The sequence below is a fragment of the Tachyglossus aculeatus genome, chromosome 4, assembly GCF_015852505.1.
Source record: "Tachyglossus aculeatus isolate mTacAcu1 chromosome 4, mTacAcu1.pri, whole genome shotgun sequence".
In the NCBI taxonomy this organism is placed as follows: domain Eukaryota; kingdom Metazoa; phylum Chordata; class Mammalia; order Monotremata; family Tachyglossidae; genus Tachyglossus; species Tachyglossus aculeatus.
Window position 1 is genome coordinate 72,451,771 of NC_052069.1, and position 19,612 is coordinate 72,471,382.

Below are 19,612 nucleotides of genomic sequence, written 5' to 3' on the forward strand. Positions count from 1 at the left end.
TAACCTTGTCCTTGTCCTTGGCTGATCTCTCTTATTTAATCCACAAATTCAATCTGCCCCCAAATCCTGTTGATTCTTCCTTCAACTCTTCCTTCCTTCCAAGCCTGGTCTGAAAAACAATAATAATAGTAATTAGTATTGTAATTTTTATGTAGTGACTATATGTCAATCACTTTTACTAAGCACTAAGTAGATACAGCATAACCAGGTTGGACACAGTCTAAGGGGGAAGGAGAGTAAGGAAACTTTACTCCATTTTACAGTTGAGGAAACTAATGCACAGAGAGATTAAGTGATTTACCATTCAGCAGGCATGAGGTAGAGACAGGAGTACAAACCAATAACATACATAATTGATTTTTTTTAAGTTTTGCATGTCTGCATGTAGTATGTGCAGCCCACCTTGAATTATTTTCTCCTCACAAAGTACCCTTTGATCTTGTTTCTTTTCCTTTGATTCATTTCTCATACTTTCCTACCCACTGGAACACATCCCCAGCATCTCCAACCACTTTTGTCAAACCATACTTTTCAGATTCAATCTAAAAAAAAATAATTCCTTCAGCTACTAGTCAAATCTTCTTGCCAGCCACTTCAACACACATAGATTTATGTCTGCATTTGCTATTGATTCACTAGTTTGCTCTTGGGTTTTCATTTGTATCCATTCTCTCACTCTTTTCCTTATGATTGTTCACCCACATATCTCCCATCAATAATCAATCAGTGATGATATCTATTGAGCCCTTATAGTACTTGAGCACTGTACTTAGCACTTGGGAGAGTAACAGTACAATAAAGTTAGAAGGGACATTTCCTGCCCACAGCAAGCTTACAGTCTAGCGAGGGAGAAAGAAGTTAGATAAATCAATATGTTCTGTGTTTAAGTGCTGTGGGGCTGAGGGTATAGTGAATACCAAGTGCCAAAGGTTAAGATTCAAGTTCATAGATGACACAGAAGGGAGAGGGATCTGGAGAAAGAGGGTTTTATTGTGGAAAGAAGGCTTAATCAGTGAAAGCCTCTTGGGGAAAATGTGACCTTAATAAGGCTTTGAAAGTGGAAACAGTGATGGTCTGGGATATATGGAGGGGATAGAAGTTCCAGGTCAGAGAGAGGATGTTGAAAATGGATTGGCGATAATATACACAGGATTGGGACACACTGACAAAACTGATGCTAGAGGAGCGAAATTTGAGGGCAGGGCTCTAAGAGATCAGTGAAGTAAGCACAAGCTGACTGAGTCCTTTAAATCTCATTTCCTTTATAGGAGTTTCTGTTTGATAGTCATGAATGCTCAACCACTGGAGGTTCTTGAGACGTGGAGAGATGTGGACTGAACTTTTTTAGAAAAAATGATCTGGGCAGCAGAGTGAATTATGTGAGTGAGGAGAGGCAGGGAGGTCAGCAAAGAGGCAGGTGGAATTAATCAGGACAAGTGAGATAAGTACAGGAATCAGCGTAGTAGCAATTTGAATCAAGAAAAAAGGGTGAATTCTAGTGGTGTTGTGAAGGTGAAATTAACAGGATTTAGTGACATTATGAGAGATATAAGTCCATAATAATGCCAAGGTTATGGCTTGTGAGATAGAGAGGATAACAGTATTGTCTACAGTTACGACAAAGTCAGGGGGAACACAGGTTTTGGGTAGGAAGTTGAGGAGTCGCTTTTGTTCTGTTTAGTTTGATGTGGTGGCAGTTCACCTATATAGAGATGTGCAGAAGGAAGGAGAGAGGTCAATGCTGGAAAGGTTAATTTAGGAATTATCTATGTAAAGATTATTGCACTAAATTGTAAACTCCTCCAGGGGAGGTATTGAGCCTTCACATCTTTAGTATGTTCCCAAAACAATAGGCATTCTATAAAATAAAAATGCTGCTGCTGTTTTTTTATCAATCCAGGCTGCATACTGCTAACAGTGCAACCATTTTGTGTGGTGGTTTATTTAAATGCAGTAGAGCCTGAAAAATAATGTTTAGCTTTTTTGTGTGTAGTATAGAAACATATGAAGTAGAAAAGAACGGGATTTGTTTCCTCTTTTGTGTTTCTCATAATGCCTCACTGGATTTAGTGCAGCTATGAAGCTCAGTTTCAAGCCCATTTGCTCAAAGCCTAATATGCATTAGGCAGCAGTCCTAATGAGAGTGAGGCTGGGGTTTAATGAAAATTGATTCTACTCTGCCTTTTTTTTCAGTTCCTTCTATTGGTTTGTTTGGGATTTCCTTTTGCTTTTATTATGCATCTGTGATATGGTAAACTCTGAATATTTCTGTTGGATTCTCTTAGGACCCTGAAAAAAAGGGAAAATAAGGCCTAGAAGGAGATTTGTTTTACTGTTCTCATGAGGCCAATGCACATTCATTCATTCAATCATATTTATTCATTCATTCATTCACATTTATTGAGCGCTTACTGTGTACAGAGCACTGTACTAAGCACTTGGAAAGTACAATTCAGCAACAGAGAGAGACGGTCCCTACCCAACAACAGGCTCACAGTCTAGAAGGGGGGAGACAAACAAAAAAAATAAAACAAGTAAGTGTCAATATTGTCAGAATAAATAGAATTATAGCTATATGCACATCATTAATAAAATGAATATAGTAAATATGTACAAATAAAGTAGATTTTCTTCATGGAAGGAATATCCTGCTTATGGTTTTCCACTTGAGGGCCAGAAAAGGCAATAGACGCTCTCCTAATGATCTGTCTAAGGTCCTCAAAGCCCGAAGAGAAAATATTTGAAATGGAAAAGGAGACTTTGGCTCCATGCAGAAACATGTCCTGTGCATTAGTTCATTTCAGGCCTTCAAGGCCTTTTAATAAAGAAAAAGAGAGAATATTTTGTTTGAAAAAGGAGGAATTTGCTTCATGTACACCATCTCCAGCGTTTGTTTTTTTACCCTAAGATCTTCAAGGCCAGAACAGGAATATTTGGGTTGAAAAAGAGAAATTCTACTTCATTGGACAAATCTCCTTTTTGTTATGCCATCTCTTGCTGTTAAAGTGTTTTAACTGAGAATGAAGAGGGAATATCACTGTGCCTCATTTTTGCCTGTCCCGCTGTCGACCCCCGGCCCACGTCCTTCCCCTGGCCTGGAATACCCTCCCTCCACACATCTGCCAAACTAGCTCTCTTTCCCACTTCAAAGCCCTACTGAAAGCTCACCTCCTCCAGGAGGCCTTCCCAGACTGAGCCCCATTTTTCCTCTCCTCCTCCCCATTGCACCCTGCTACCCTATCTCCTTCCCTCCCCACAGCACTTGTATATATTTGTACAGATTTATTACTCTATTCATTTTACTTGTACATATTGACTATTCTATTTATTTTGTTAATGATGTGCATATAGCTATACTTCTATTTATTTTAACAATTTTGACACCTGTCTACATGTTTTGTTTTACTGTCTGTCTCCCCCTACTAGAATGTGAGCCCGTTGTTGGGTAGGGACCATCTCTATATGTTGACAACCTGAACTTCCCAAGTGCTTAGTACAGTGCTCTGCACACAGTAAGCGCTCAATAAATACGATTGAATGAATAATGAATATGTACAAATATATACAAGTGCTGTGGGGAGGGGGAGGGGGTAGGGCAGAGGGAGGGAGGGGGGCAATGGGGAGGGGAGGAGGAGGAATAAAGAAAAAAAAGGGGGGGGGCTCAGTCAGGGAAGGCCTTCTGGAGGAGTTGAGTACCCAGTTGGGCTTTGAAGGGAGGAAGAGAACTAGTTTGGTGGATGTGTGGAGGGAGGGCATTCCAGGCCACAGGAAGGACATGGGCCAGGGGTCAATGACGGGACAGGCGAGAACAAGGCACAGTGAGGAGGTGAGCCACAGAGGAGTGGAGTGTGCGGGCTAGGCTGTAGAAGGAGAGAAGGGAGGTGAGGTAGGAGGGGGTGAGGTGATGGAAAGCTTTGAAGCCGAGAGTGAGGAGTTTTTGCTTGATTCGTAGGTTGACAGACAAGCACTGGAGATATTTCAGGAGGAGAGTGACATGCCCCGAGCATTTCTGTACAAAGATGATCTGGACTTCAGAGTGAAGTATAGACTGAAGCCAGGAGAGACAGGAGGATGGGAAATCAGAGAGGAGGCTGATGCAGTAATCCAGTCGGGATAGGATGAGAGATTGAACCAGCAAGGAAGCGGTTTGGATGGAGAGGAAAGGGTGGATCTTGGCAATGTTGTGGAGGTGGGACTGGCAGGTTTTGGTGATGGATTGGATGTGTGGCGTGAATGAGAAAATGTAGTCAAGGATGACACCAAGGTTGCGGGCTTGTGAGACGGAAAGGATGGTAGTGTCGTCAACAGTGATGGGAAAGTCAGGAAGAGGACAGGGTTTGTGAGGGAAGATAAGGAGCTCAGTCTTGGACATTTTGAGTTTTAGATTCATTCATTCATTCATATTTATTGAGCACTTACTGTGTGCAGAGCACTTTACTAAGCACTTGGGAAGTACAGTGGTGGGTAAGCATCCAGATAGAGATGTCCTGAAGGCAGGAGGAGATATCAACCTGGAGGGAGGGAGAGAGAGCAGGGTTGGAGATCTAGATTTGGATGTCATCAGCATAGAGATGATAGTTGAAGCCGTGGAAGCGAATGAGTTCCCCAAGGGAGTGAGTGTAGATCGAGAACAAAAGGGGACCAAGAACTGACCCTTGAGGAACCCCTACAGTAATGGGATGGGAGGGGGAGAAGGAGCCCACAAAGGAGACTGAGAATGAATGGCCAGAGAGATAAGAGGATACTTTGGCCCAAATTTAATTTCTCTGTCCTTAGTAATTTTGCATACATATCTGCTGAACTAACAACAGATTTTAATAAGGTGCTATTAAAATAGTGGCCTGAGTGAGTTGATCGTAATCTTCTCAAGAGTGAAGACCACATCTTATACTTTAAATATATGCTTCCAAGTCCGTAAAGATGTCTCTGCCCACAAAATGCACTCAGACCAAGTACTGTACATAGGCTTGCACTGAATAATGAAGATGATTAATTCATCTTTTAAGTTACCTTACTTTCTATCAAGAAGTAAGTTTGATACTGGGAGAGTATGGATTAGAGTGTGTGCATGCTGACTCTTAGGTTAAGGCCCATAACAGATAGGTAGGCTTCAGTTTTTCAATGTATTCCATATGCGCTTTGTTTTTTATTGAGCTGCTTCATTCAATTGTTCATCCAAATGATAATAGTAATAATAATAATGATGATGGTATTTGTTAAGTGCTTACTATGTGTAAAGCACTGCTCTAAGCACTGCGGGGATACAAGGTGATCAGGTTGTGTCACGTGGGGCTCACAGTCTAACCCTAACCCTAACCCTAACCCTTTTATTTATTTATTATTTTACAGATGAGGTAACTGAGACGCAGAGAAGTTAAGTGACTTGCCCAAACTCACACAGCTGACAAGTGGTGGAGTCAGGATTAGACCCCATGACCTCTGATTCCCAAGCCTGTGCTCTTTCCACTGAGTCACGCTGCTTCTCTGTCCATGTCTAATTGCAGGATGGCTTTTGATTCTGTGCTCATTAATTAACACCACATATTTTCCCTCTAAAAGAAAAGCCCAAACTAAAAACTAAAACTGTATTTCCAGCCCTGACTTCTCTCCTTCCCTGCAGTCTCGTGTTTCCTCCTGACTTCAAAACATATCTACTTGGATTATCCCACTGACACGCAAATGAAGCAAGTCTAAAACTGAACTCCCTATCTTCCCACCCAAACCCTGCCCTCCCCCTGTTTTTCCCATCACTGTATACAACAACACTATCTTCCCTGTTTCACAGTTCCTTCACCTCGGTTTTGTTCTCGAATTATCCTTCTCATTCCACCTGTAAATTCAATCTTTAACCAAATCCTGTTGGTTCTACCTTCACAACATTGCTAAAATCTAGCCTTTCACCACCATCCAAACTGCTACTATGCTGATCCAAGCAGTTATCCCCTTCCACCTTGACTACTGCATCTGCTGCCTCGCTGACCTCCTGCCCTCCTGTCTCTACCCACTCCAATCCATATTTCACTTTTCTGCACAGATTATCCGTCAGCAAAAACGTTCTGTCCCTGTCACCCCACTCTTCTGAAACCTCTAATACCTACTCATTCACCTCACCAATCTCCTACTACTTCCCAGTCTACACACCCTGCTCTTCTGGCACCAGTTTACTCACTGTGCCTCGATTTCATCTACCTCGTGGCCAGCCCCATTCCTATGTCCTCCACCTAGCCTGGAACTCCCTTGCCCTCCAATTATGCCAGGGCACCTCTTTCTCCACCTTCAAAGCACAATTAAGGTCACATCTTTTCCATGAGGCCTTCCCTGACTAAACCCTCTGTTCCTCAAATCCCTTCTGCATTGTCTATCCAGTTGGACATTTGATTTTCATTCCATCCCCAACTCCACAGCACGTATCATCATCATCAATCGTATTTATTGAGCGCTTACTATGTGCAGAGCACTGTACTAAGCGCTTGGGAAGTACAAATTGGCAACATATAGAGACAGTCCTTACCCAACAGTGGGCTCACAGTCTAAAAGATGTACATATCTTTAAAAATATTTAGTGTAAATAACTTACTTTTTAATATTAATATCTGTCTCCCCCTCTGTACTGTAAGTTCATTATAGCAGGGTGTGTGTCTGCTAGTTCTCTTGTATTGTACTCTCCCAAGAACTAAGAACAGTGATCTGCACATAGTAAGCGCTCAATAAATGCCATTGACTGATTGACTGATTGATAGATAAAAACTCATAAACCAAACCCATCTGAACCTCCATAGAGACTATTTGTTGACTTTATACTATTAATCACATGACTTCAACCCTGATTATGGCATACTAGGGACTTTTTCTGGGTCACTTTATTATCATTGTTTGGTTTCATTAATTGATCATCCAGTGAGTGAGTTGCTTCACAAGCGATAATTAATAACCAGTTTTCAGTGAGTTAATTGAAGATGTAATTTCTTAAAACCATGCATTCAGCTTCCAAATGTGTCTGAATATCAGGGAATAGCTTAAGCCTGTGGAGAATCTGTCTCAATATATTTAAAAAAAGACCATTATCTAGCTTCTGCTTGTTCCTATTACAAGCAAAAGCAGTTTGAGTTAATGATGGAAATCAGTAAGTAATTTGACCTGTCTTACAAGCTAGTCCATTTTGTGTACAGTATGGCATGCCTTAGCCACCCCTTAAGCTTAATCTCAAAATGAGCCTTTCAATCAATCAATCAATCATATTTATTGAGCGCTTACTGTGTGCACTGCACTGTACTAAGCACTTGGAAAGTACAAGTTGGCAACATATTGAGGCGGTCCCTACCCAACAGTGGGCTCACAGTCTAGAAAGGGGAGACAGAGAACAAAACAAATTAACAAATGTTTCAAGGAAACATTGAACTTTCAGGAAACAATCAGTGAGGAATCTCACTGCTAGTCCCCTGATGGAATTTGGGTGTTCTATAGTCATCAATCAAGAAATGAGGACTCGTTGTTGATTATTTATTTGAACTAAAAATGCCACTGTTTTCTTTTAATAAAATGGACTAAACTGAACAATTAGACAATGGAGGGAGTGGAGATGTACATCTGGAACCAGATGTGGAATATCAATACACAGTAACTGAGTGCTAACCTTAACAGTTTGACTCGAGTAATTGCAGATAATGATATTTTTTTAATCCGTGACATAAGGGACACTATGGAATTGTAACTGTTCTTTCCATTTTTATTTTTATTTTGAATGGGAAGGGAGGGAATACTAGGACACATTTGCCAAATAAATCAGAATGGAAAGCTGCTTAAATCAAGGTTCATGCTTCTTCATAGTGTCCACTAGAGATATTATTACTACTTCATCAAATCTTGGGAGGTTTGAAGCTTTTTCTTCAAATAAATACCATTGTGAAACAAAGTATAAACAGGAAAAGATTTCTGATATCACTCCCTAGGTCTTTTGGAGGACTTTACATTATTAGGACAAACATACAAATAGGGCTATTTTATTTTATTTTATTTTACTTTTGTTTTGCCTCTCTTTTGGATCAAGGTTTGATTTGGTTGTAGGGAGAGAATGTGTCTGTTATTGAACTGTACTCTCCCAGTAAGCCAAAGTAAATGCTTAATAAATACAATTGAATGAATGAAATAATTTGGGACATTTCACAATTTCTAATTGGCAATTCTAGCTTACTAAACTGGTTTCCTTGAATTTTTGGATAGCTATACCAGGGTTTAGAATTAATAATTTTCAATATAATTTATGAATAGTAATTTAGTTTTCAGAAAATGTTTGCGTGAGATCATTAGAAACCAAAATCAACATAGCTGTTGGCATTTTTTTTTAATTCAGAAGAATTGCTCTATGCCTCCAGTACTATTCTGTTTACCTTTTTTCAAAGACATATACTGAAGCCATTTATCTTTCTCATAAAAATCAAAGTAGGAGGGTTTAATCAATTAATAATTTTTTATTGATTGCTTATTGTGTGCAAAGCACTGTACTTAGAGCTTGGAAAAGAACAGTTGGTACGTTCCCTGCCCATGAGGAGTTTACAGTCTAGAAGTTTTTTTTAAAACAGTACCCGTCTTTTTCATACTAAAATACAAACAGCAAATGTTATCTAAAGGGATATTTACATGGTCTATGTGTAATTGGGCAACTATATCTACATTTTGTAAGCAGAACTTAATCACAATAAAAACCTATATTTCTATGAACTTCAAAATAGGTCATAAGGAATCCCTAGTATTTTGGGGGAATATAAAATAAGCTTTGCCTTATAAGTGTTATGAATGGTTCTATTTATGTAGCTTTTAATAAATGACAATATTAGACCAAGTAAATCTCAAGTATCAATAATATGATAAAATCATATTTGATAGTCCAATGACAATTGATAAACTACCAGAACTAATAAAATGGCAACTAATAAAATAAAAAAGAGAAGAGAATCACAAAGTTAATATTCTAGAAACAAATTTAGAAATGAAGTCAAAATGTGGCCATTACTATAGCTGTCTGTCTTTTGCAACACAAATTATTGTTAGCAAACATAATATTTTTCTCAGAATTAGTACTTTTAGCATTCTGTTAAACATCTCACAAATAAACATATTTCTTTGACTTGAAATTAATCTCTGAGAGAAACCAACTGATTGGCCCCAAGCCTCTTAAAAAATGTAAAAAGAAACAATTAACATATTGTAATACTTTGTTCTCTCTCTCCTGCTCTTTCTATTTATTTTTTTGTTTGTTTGTTTTTGTTTTTGGATGGTTGGTGATTTATGTTGCTTCTCCTGGTTCCTGTTGATCAGTGGTGTTTGGCCAGTTTGTATTTTTCCAGACATCACTCCATGATGTGGTTGAGGTGTATGATGGGCCAACTCAGCAGTCTTCCCTGTTATCTTCCCTCTCAGGATCCCATTCAGGTATCCTTTAATGGAACTGTAATGAATCAGTCATTCATTTAATGCTGACTTTGATGTCACAGTGAAAGGCAAAACCACCACTGTCCTTTCTTGGAAATAAGTTGTTAGAAATACCACTATATGAACATTAAACAAAGAAGTCTAGTAAAGCCTTCTGAACTATCATATCTAAAAAAGCAAAGTGCCGTCCATATTTGTCCTGAATTTTATTACTATCACATGATTATTGTAGTAAAGTAAAAATGCATTTATTCACCTTGTACACAGTATGCCTGTGGTGGTGCTTAATGTATTGTCAGATTTTTAAGACATGTTTTAGAGTGCCTCCAAAATGAAGCAGGGAATATGTACAAAACATGTAATGAAAGATTAAATGCTTGATGGCAGGCATGTAAGATAATATGGGTAGAATTTAATTGACAATTGTTTTCAAGTAACAGACATTTGGAAGATATTTTGAGGTTAATTTATTGAAAATTATTTATGATATCAGTGTTTGTTTTATTGAGTAGGAGAATCACTTCCACTGAGTTCAGGTAATCAGATCACAATTCGATTTACTTCAGTTGGACCAATAACAGCTAAGGGATTTCACTTTGTTTACCAAGGTAAGTGACCCAGTAGCCCACCAGAGAACTAAGGAATGAAATATTCTAATCCAATGTTTATTAATCTTTAGTCTTTAAAGAAAGTGTGTAGTTTACAAGTGTCTCAATGATGGAAGTTGTTTTCTACATTGAAAGCATCCTCTTCAAAACTTGATTTTCTTCATTTTCATGCTTAGTTCAGATCTACCATTTCCCTCGCCTCTAACCTCAACATTGTTCTCTACTTAGCTTACTTTTTTTTTCAAACATTCCGTGCTTTTAATTCTGCTTGCTAGCTCCCAATACCACAAGTTGGCCAACACAGTGTTAGTGTAATCTTGAAGTCTTCAAACCCTAAATATGAACATTGGGCCCTTATTAAATTTTCCAAATCCAAGTACTTAAATTTCAAAGTATCCAAAATTGTTGTTAGTGTCTACTACAACTAAAAGGAAACCAAGATCTCATTCTAAAAAAAGTTTTAAACATTAATTTTCTTAAGCTCTCTTAAAACTTTCCACCTTACCTTGCAAACTTAATTTTTCTACTTTTGCTTTTCAACTTTCTCCAGTGAGTCTTTACTACCATGCTTTCCAACAGCGGTGCTAGATATATTGCCAAAGAGCACCAGAAATTGATATTTTCTATAGAATTAGCATATGTTTGCTTTATTGAAATTCCATCTTAAATTAAAATTGTTTTATTTTTACCACATGGCGCTAATGTAATTCTCTAATGTCTATTTTTCAGGTTTTTTTGACTCTGTGCATTTTGAAGATCTGTTCATAGGCAGGGCACTATAGCAAATATAATTTTATTTAATCAAGTCATGTAAAAGAGGGATGAGATTATTTGAAATCAGTTTTTCTTGTGGGGCTGTTCCAGATCTCCTTTAAAATGATGTGCATTTCAAAAAGAAAAAACCATCCTGTTATCATTGTCATTTTTATGCAAAACAAATTATTATTCTAATGCATAAAGTCAGTAACTCTAAAGCTGAAAGATAAATTCAAATGCTTGTACTAATTCAGTTCTATTTTTCTATTGTTGTTAATTTGTCTGATTATTTCTTTTTAGTTTATTGCTATTTTTCTAATTTAAAGAGAGATCACAAATAAAGGATTTTGACATAATTTACTAATTTGATATTCAATTAATTAAATATTGCAGTTTGATTTGTAAAGGTCAGATCTTTCTTAAAAGAGATATATCAACTTTCACTGTTTTACTCATGTTTACATAAAAAAGTAATTCCTGTGTTATAAAGCAGTCTATATCCTGTAAGCTTTGGAACTAATCAAGATAGGGATTTTATTTCAAATCGCTACATCTACAGAAAATGTGTATTGTGTGCCAAATATGTATTTGGTATTTAAATGGACAAAGCTTAATTTAATTTTAAATCTAACAAGGAGTATGCTCATTTGAATATTTTAATTTATTATACAATTTCAAAATTTTACAAACCCTGTAAAATATTTTGGTTAGAAAATATAAATGTTTCAAGAATGAATCTTTGCAATTTGCAACTAAGGAATATGTTCAGGTAAAAGAAAAACTGTATTCCTGTATTAAATGTGAAGATAAAAAAACTGACAATTGCTTGTATGTATGCAGCTGTTCCCAGAACGAGTGCAACACAATGCAGTTCTGTGCCTGAACCAAGATTTGGAAAAAGGCTCGGCAACGAATTTGCAGTTGGTTCGTTGGTTCTCTTCGAATGCAATCCAGGATACATTCTCTATGGCTCCATAGCAATTAGATGTGAGACAGTGCCCAACGCTTTAGCACAGTGGAATGATTCTTTGCCTACATGTGTTGGTAAGTACATACTTTTTTTGGGTAGTGTATATCTCAAGAGAAGATTGGTGTCTCATCTCACAGTAAACCCTAACTATAATTTCTTTCGGAAATTAATTATACATCAAAGTTATAGGAAAGCATATTTGCAAAATGGTGTCACAGAAACAGGGAAAAAAAAGCCGGTCACCATTTCAGTGCAGGTGTGATGAAGGTATCATAGTCAAAAGTGCTGAAAATCCTACCTTTTAGACAGTTTGCCTTGTCAATATTGGTTTTCAGTTTTTGACTTGCATATTTCTAACACTAGCAGCCAAATTTCAGGTTGGAGAAAAATAAGCTATAGTACTTATGATAAGGATAGCCATTATTTCCTGTATTACAGATAGAAAAGGTAGTATAGTAATCTAGGAATTATTATTACCAAGTGACTACTAGCCAGAAGTTAGCCAGTCTCTTTATAGATCAGCCAAAGAGACTTACAGTGCAGTAAAGATGGTTGTTCCAATCACTCAATCATCAAGAGTGTGTATTAAGCCCCAAAAATGTATAGAGCTATGTACTCAGTAAGCATTTTTCAATTTATAGTACAGGTAAAATACATAATCCCACAAGGGGGTTACAATCTAACAGGGGAAACGGACACTAAATTGTTTACCTCTAGGAAAAAGAGAATAGAGAGGTGGACGTGATTTCATATTAGAAAACATAAATTGAGCATACTGGAAGTTAGGGTGAGGAGGGCTGGTGGAGAGCTTGAAGCCAGTGGTCAGGTGAATATTGCTTGTTAGAGGATTGAATGTTGAATATTGGAAATTGCTGTTAGAAAGGATATTAAGAATTATGGCTCGGTGACATATCAGCCTCCTAAAATTCAGTCCTATGAACATGTTGATTAGTACCAATCCAGTGTAAATTCAAGCCAGTGTGGTATCCATATTATGTTGGTACCTCAAGGCATTTCTTTTTCTTCCTTGATGATGGTCCTTAATTCACTGAAGAAACAACAGTGGTGTATGTTTTCTAACTCTTGTAAGCTATTAGTATAGTGCTCTGCACAGGGTGAGTACTCAGTGAATATCATTGATTGATTTATTGATTGATATGCAGGCTGTTTTAGGTGTCCTCATTAAGTGGAAAACCAAACAAAACCTCAAAAAGATGAAAAATGTGGCTCAAATCGATGTAGCATGACAAATCTTTTGAACTTTAGGGAGTGACAAAGAAATAGGTACCCATCTTTCATTACATGGAAAAAGAGAAAGGCAATAATAGGAAATGACAAGTTACCCTTAGAATGAATAATTCCTATACTGAGAAGGTTATAGTTGAAAAGAATTACTTCATGTGCACTTAAACTATTATACCAATAAGTATCATACAATATGTATGAAAAGAATATAGCATTCTACTAAATTGGTTTAAAAGTACAAGATAAGGACATATTAAATAGGATAAAATTCCCTAGTCAGTATCTAAATGTTTCTTTACAGATTTAAGACACCAATCATGCTGTCTACTTCTGCTTTTATTTGTAATTATTTGAGCACTTTGTGACACTGACCTTTACTGTAGCCATGTAGTTTCTGACCATCAATCCTTTGCATTATGTAACTACAGTATTCCCAAGTGCTTCGTAGAGTGCTCTGCACACAGTAAGCGCTCAATAAATACGATTGAATGAATGAATGAATTACCAAGATAAGTTGTAGTCCTCTAAATAGTCACCAAGTACTTATATTTGTTTCGAGCTAAATAAGCTAAAGGACTTAGCCATATTATTCAACAATTCTATTTGCCCATTCATGATACAGGTAATACACATCATCATTTTTCTTTAATCACGATTAAAAACAAAAATTAACATTTTTTATCCTTTTTACTTTTTTAATCCAACCAAAAGTAGAAGTTATTTTTATATTTCTCATGGAGGGGGTGGAGAGAAAAAAATGTTAAGCTGTCCTTTTTGGTTAAAAAATAATGCTATTGGTGAGCCTTACATGTTATTTTGTTTGGAGAGGTTCTATGTGCAAAATTTCAGTTATACCTAGCTCAGCTGTTGGTGTTAAGATATGTTGTATATTTGTCCATGACTATGGTATGAATCTTTGCATTTTCTTAATTTAAGCTCAGTTTTTATCCTCATTCAATTATTTGAAAATATGGATTTAGAATGAGAAAAATCAAATGTACTCAGTGTCTTTCTGCCAGGAGAGCTTTGCTAAACTTTGTTTTTTAGCTGCTTGCTGTGTTCTTGTCCCCTCTTCCCTTAATCCATTAACACTCTTATTTTCCTTGTCTTTCATAACCCACCCCCCTGCCCACAACCCCCACAACTCCCTGCTTACCTTTGTCAGCTGTGTGTCTTTGGGCAAGTCACTTAACTTCTCTGTGCCTCAGTTACCTCATCTGTAAAATGGGGATTTAGTTTGTGAGCCCCCTGTGGGGAAACCCGATTTCCTTGTAACTGCCCCAGTGCTTAGAACAGTGCTTTGCACATAGTAAGCGCTTAATAAATGCCATCATTATTATTACTACCTTGGACACATTCATTCATTCAATTGAATTTATTGAGCTTACTGTGTGCAGGGCATTATACTAAGCCCTTGGGCGAGTACAAAACAACAATAAAGAGACACATTCCTTGCTGACACTAATCTTACTGTCTAGATGGGGGAAGACAGACATTAATATAAATAAATTATAGATATGATGATGATGGTGAAGGTGTTTGCTAAGTGCTTACTATATGCCATGCACTGTTCTAATCACCGGGGTAGATGCAAGGTAATCAGTTGTCCCATATGGGGCTCACAGTCTAAACCCCCATTTTACAGATGAGGTAACTGAGGCACAGAGAAGTTAAGTGAATTGCCCAAAGTCACACAGCTAACAAGTGGCGGAGCTGGTATTAGAACCCACAACGTCTGACTCCCAAGCCCGTGCTCTTCCCACTAAGCCAGAGTGTTTCTGCATATAAGTGCTGTAGGCCTGGGTGGGGGGAAGAACAAAGGGAGCAAGTGAGGGCAACACAGAAGGGAGTGGGAGAAGAGAAAATGGGGGGCTTAATCAGGGAAGGCCTCCTGGGGGAGATGCACCTTCAGTAAGGCTTTGAAGGGGGAGGGAGTGCCTGTAAGATTTGGGGAGGGATGGGGTTCCAGGCCAGATGCAGGATGTTAGTGACTGGTCAGCATTGAGATATGGGAGACAGAGGCACAGTGATAAGGGTAGCATTAGAGGAGCAAAGTCTGCTGGCTTCAGTTGTAGTAGGAGAGTAGCCAGGTGAGGTAGGAGGGGGCATGGTGATGGATAAATAAATATTTATTTATTTATTTATTTTACTTGTACATATCTATCCTATTTATTTTATTTTGTTAGTATGTTTGGTTTTGTTCTCTGTCTCCCCCTTTTAGACGGTGAGCCCACTGTTGGGTAGGGACTGTCTCTACATGTTGCCAATTTGTACTTCCCAAGCGCTTAGTACAGTGCTCTGCACATAGTAAGCGCTCAATAAATACGATTGATGATGATGATGATGATGATGGAGAGCTTTAAAGCCAATGGTGGGGAGTTATTGTTTGATGCGGATGTGGATGGGTAACTGCTGGAGTTTTTTGAGGAGTGGGGTGACATGTCCTGAACGTTTTTGCAGGAAAATGATCCAGGCAGCAGAGTGAAGTACGGACTGGAGTGGGGAGAGGGAGGAGGCTGGGAGGTCAGCAAGGAGGTTGGTGCGGTAATGCAGGTTGCATAGGATGAGTGATTGTATTAACAATAATAATGATGGCATTTGTTAAGTGCTTACTATGTGTGAAGCACTGTTCTAAGTGCTGGAATTAACATGGTGGCAGTTTGGATGGAGAGGAAAGGGGAGATTTTTAGCAACGTTGTGAAGGTGGGATTGACAGGATTTAGTGATGGAGTGAATATGTGGGTCGAATGAGAGAGAGGAGTCAAGGATAATGCCAAGGGTACAGGCTTCTGAGACAGGAAGGATAGTGGTGCTGTCTACGGTGATGGAAAATAGTGGGAGGACAGGTTTTGGGAGAGTTCTCTTTTGGTCATGTTAAGCTTGAGGTGATGGGAAGACATCCAAGTAGAGATGTCTTGAAGGCAAGAGGAAATGCAAGAGTATAGAGAGGGAGAGAGATCAGGGCTGGAGATATAGATTTGGGTATCACCCATGTAGAGGTGGTAGTTGAAGTCATGGGAACTAATGAGTTCTCCATGGGAGTGGGTATAGATGGAGAATAGAAGGGGACCCAGAGGGATTCCCCCCACATTTAGAAGGTGGGAGGCAGAGGAAGAACCCACTAAGGAGATTGATAATGAAGGGTTAGAGAGATAAGAAGAGAATCAGGAGAGGACAGAAGTCAGTGTAGCAAGGTTAATGTTTCCAGGAGAAGGGGGTGGTCCACAGTATTGAAGGCAGTTGAGGGGTCGAGGAGGATTAGGATAGAGTAGAGACTGTTGGATTTGGTGAGAAGGAGATGATTGATGACCTTTGAGAAGGAAGCTTCTGTGGAGTGAAGGGAATGGAAGCCAAATTGGAGGGGGGCAAGGAGAGAATTGTAGGAAAGGAATTTGAGACAGCAAGTTTAGACAACTTGCTCAAGGAGTTTGGAGAGGAATGGTAAGAGGGAGATGGAGTGATAACTGGAAGGATCCATGGGCTTAAGGGAGGGGGTTTTTTTAGGACAGAGGAGAGATGGGTATGTTTGAAAGCAGTGAAAAAGAAGCCACTGAAGAGTGAACAGTTGAAGATAGCTGTCAGGGAGGGAAAAAGGGAAGGGCAAGCGTTTTGATAAGGTGCACAGGAATGGAGGTGGAGTTGGTGGGTGGGTTGCTTGAGAAGCAGCATGGTTTAGTGGAAAGAGCATGGATTTGGGAGTCGGAGGTCATGGGTTCGAATCCTGGCTCTACCACTTGTCAGCTGTGTGACTTTGGGCAAATCACTTAACTTCTCTATGCCTCAGTTACCTATCTGTAAAATGGTGACTAAGACTGTGAGCCCCACATAGGACAACCTGATAAACTTTTATCTACCCTAGCGCTTAGAAGAGTGCTTGGCACATAATAAGCGCTTAACAAATACCATGATTATTATTATTATAGCCCTAACATCCAATAGTGGGGAACCCTGGCTCTAAAAGCTGACTAATCTCCACTGAGTTGGGAGACTAGGATGAGAATGGACTCTTCGCCAGGCACCTAACCCAGCCCTGCAATTTCAGTAATAGTACACTGGTGTGTGTGTATGTGCATACACAAACACACACACAGAAATATCTAAGCTAGAGGCCAACCACTTTCAGCAAAATGCCCAATACTTTCTAGCATGTGTAGGTATGTCTGTGTGTTTATGTACATTGGTTTGAGGAGGTGCTTATTCATTCATTTAGTCAATCATATTTATTAAGTGCTTACTCTGTGCAGAGCACTGTATTAAGTGCTTGGAAAGTACAATGCAGCAATAAAAAGAGGCAATTCCTGCCCACATTGGACTTAAAGTCTAGAAGGGGGAAGACAGACATCAAAACAAGTGAACAGTCATCAATACAAATAAGTAGAATTATAGCTATATATACATCATCAAAACATGTAAAAGGGCATCAATATAAATAATTAGAATAAGTTCTGTGGGGTGGGAAGAGGAGGGGAAGGGCAAAGGGATCAAGTTTGAGGTGATGCTTAAGAGAGGAGAACTGAGGAAGAGAAGGGCATAGTCTGGGAAGCACTCCTGGAGGGGGTGAGTCTTAAGTAGGGCTTTGAAGGGGGGCAGAGTGATTGTTTGGCCAATTTGAGGAGGGAGGGTGTTCCTGGCCAGAGGTAGGGTCAGGGGTGGATGGCGGAACAGGCGAGATGGAGGCACAGTGAGAAGGTTAGCACCAGAGAAGTGGAGTGTATGGGCTGGGATGTAGATAGGTGAGAACTGAGGGGAGGTAAGAAGGGGCAAGGTGATGGAGAGCTTTGAAGCCGACAGTGAGGAGTTTTTGTTTGATATGGAGGAAGCACATGGGGCAGGAAAGAGACATCAGATTGGAGTCAATCAATCTGATCAAAGGCAGGTAGGCACATCAAATACAGTCACATGTAACATGATGTAACATGAAACGTCACAAATATGGGTCCTATAATATCGATTGGCGCTAGAACCCAGGGTTGGTTGGTAATCAGAGAAGCAGCGTGGCTCAGTGGAAAGAGCCCGGGCTTTCGAGTCAGAGGTCATGGGCTCAAATCCCGGCTCCGCCACTTGTCAGCTGTGTGACTTTGGGCAAGTCACTTCACTTCTCTGGGCCTCAGTTACCTCATCTGCAAAATGGGGATTAAGACTGTGAGCCCCCCGTGGGACAACCTGATCACCTTGTAACCTCCCCAGTGCTTAGAACAGTGCTTTTCACGGAGTAAGCGCTTAATAAATGCCATCATTATTATTAATCTGATCCTGCCTATGGCTAGGTAGTGCAGGCCTCAAGAGGGTGATGTAGCAGGGCGAGCTGGACCTAAGGTAATCTCCTAAAGTGTATATACCCATTCTCTCTGTTGCACCCTATGCTTCAGTGATACATTGTGTTATGACCTTCAGCCACCCAGTCAGCTGTAACTTTGCTTAGAGTGGAAAATACTAAGACTGTGAAGCTTCAGAGCCATTTATCATCCTTCAGTAATTTGCATGGTCATGGCTAGTTCCTCCCTTCCACAAATGGGAAAAGAGAACCCTGGGTTTATTAACACCATTAACAATCAGGGTTTGTATGTACGCCATATGGGTGGTGTTTGATTAGGTGCTACCTGTAATCTTATTAAAAAGAAATAACCCATTTTGTTTTTATCAGGTTAGCATGCATTTTAAAATGCAGCATATATTTTAAAGGTTGTCTTTCTTGGAAATCTAGTCTAATGGCTCACTATGAAATATTTAGTTATTCCTCATTAGCATTCAATATTAACTTTAAAAAACAACAACAAAAATACAACAACTTTATCTTCCTTTTAGTGCCCTGTGGTGGAATTTTAACTAAGCGCAAAGGGACCATTCTGTCTCCTGGATACCCTGAGCCGTATGACAACAATCTGAATTGTGTATGGAAGATCACAGTGCCAGAGGGAGCTGGAATTCAGGTAAGAATTTTCTTGTTTTTATTATATTTTGGAAGTGTATCTTTTCACAGATGACAGCATGAGCAAATAATTTATTTGCAAAAGTTCAGGAAGCCGTTAACAGTGATGAAAACAAATTATAAAACGGCTATTTTAAACCAGGGATGTTAGATTAATCTGAAGAATTACTTGAACTCAATTTTCCTGAAGCAGTTTGAACAGGCATCTGCATTTACAAATGGATCATTTCAGGACCAAGATTGTGTTTTAATGCTGACTCAGGACTGGCTTCAGAAGCAGTAATTGTTCTTCACAAAAAAATGCCTTAGTCTGTCTTTCGTAAAAATAACTAGATTACTTTCCCAATTGAATTTTGCTGTTTTCTTCTGAAAACTTGAGTTATATCATAGTGTAGGGAGAAATAGTCAAGAAACCAGTGAAAACAAGGTTAGGAAGTAATTCCACAGAATATGGAGACAATTAGGGAGATTGATTTTTTTTTAACCCTTTACTTCAATTTACAACATTTTTTCTTAACATTAAGAAAATACCTTTATCAAAAATTGGGAAAATATATTGTTTTTTTCTGGAAACTTCAGTGTTGTGCTTCAAATGTTGATGCATACCTGATGAAATGCAATGTGTTTTAAAATCAGGTCACTTATACATTTATCAACTTTTTTAATGGCATTTAT

General features: G+C 38.8%; 1 protein-coding gene across 1 annotated transcript in view; it reads left to right on the forward strand.

The window, feature by feature from the left end:
• Positions 1 to 19,612, forward strand: part of CSMD3 (CUB and Sushi multiple domains 3) — a 781,433-nt gene that overhangs the window by 610,387 nt on the left and 151,434 nt on the right. The window contains exons 32-35 of the mRNA XM_038745631.1: positions 9,316 to 9,429; positions 9,942 to 10,037; positions 11,634 to 11,837; positions 18,814 to 18,938. Coding sequence (XP_038601559.1) covers positions 9,316 to 9,429; positions 9,942 to 10,037; positions 11,634 to 11,837; positions 18,814 to 18,938 — 539 coding nt within the window. The remainder of the gene's footprint in view (positions 1 to 9,315; positions 9,430 to 9,941; positions 10,038 to 11,633; positions 11,838 to 18,813; positions 18,939 to 19,612) is intronic.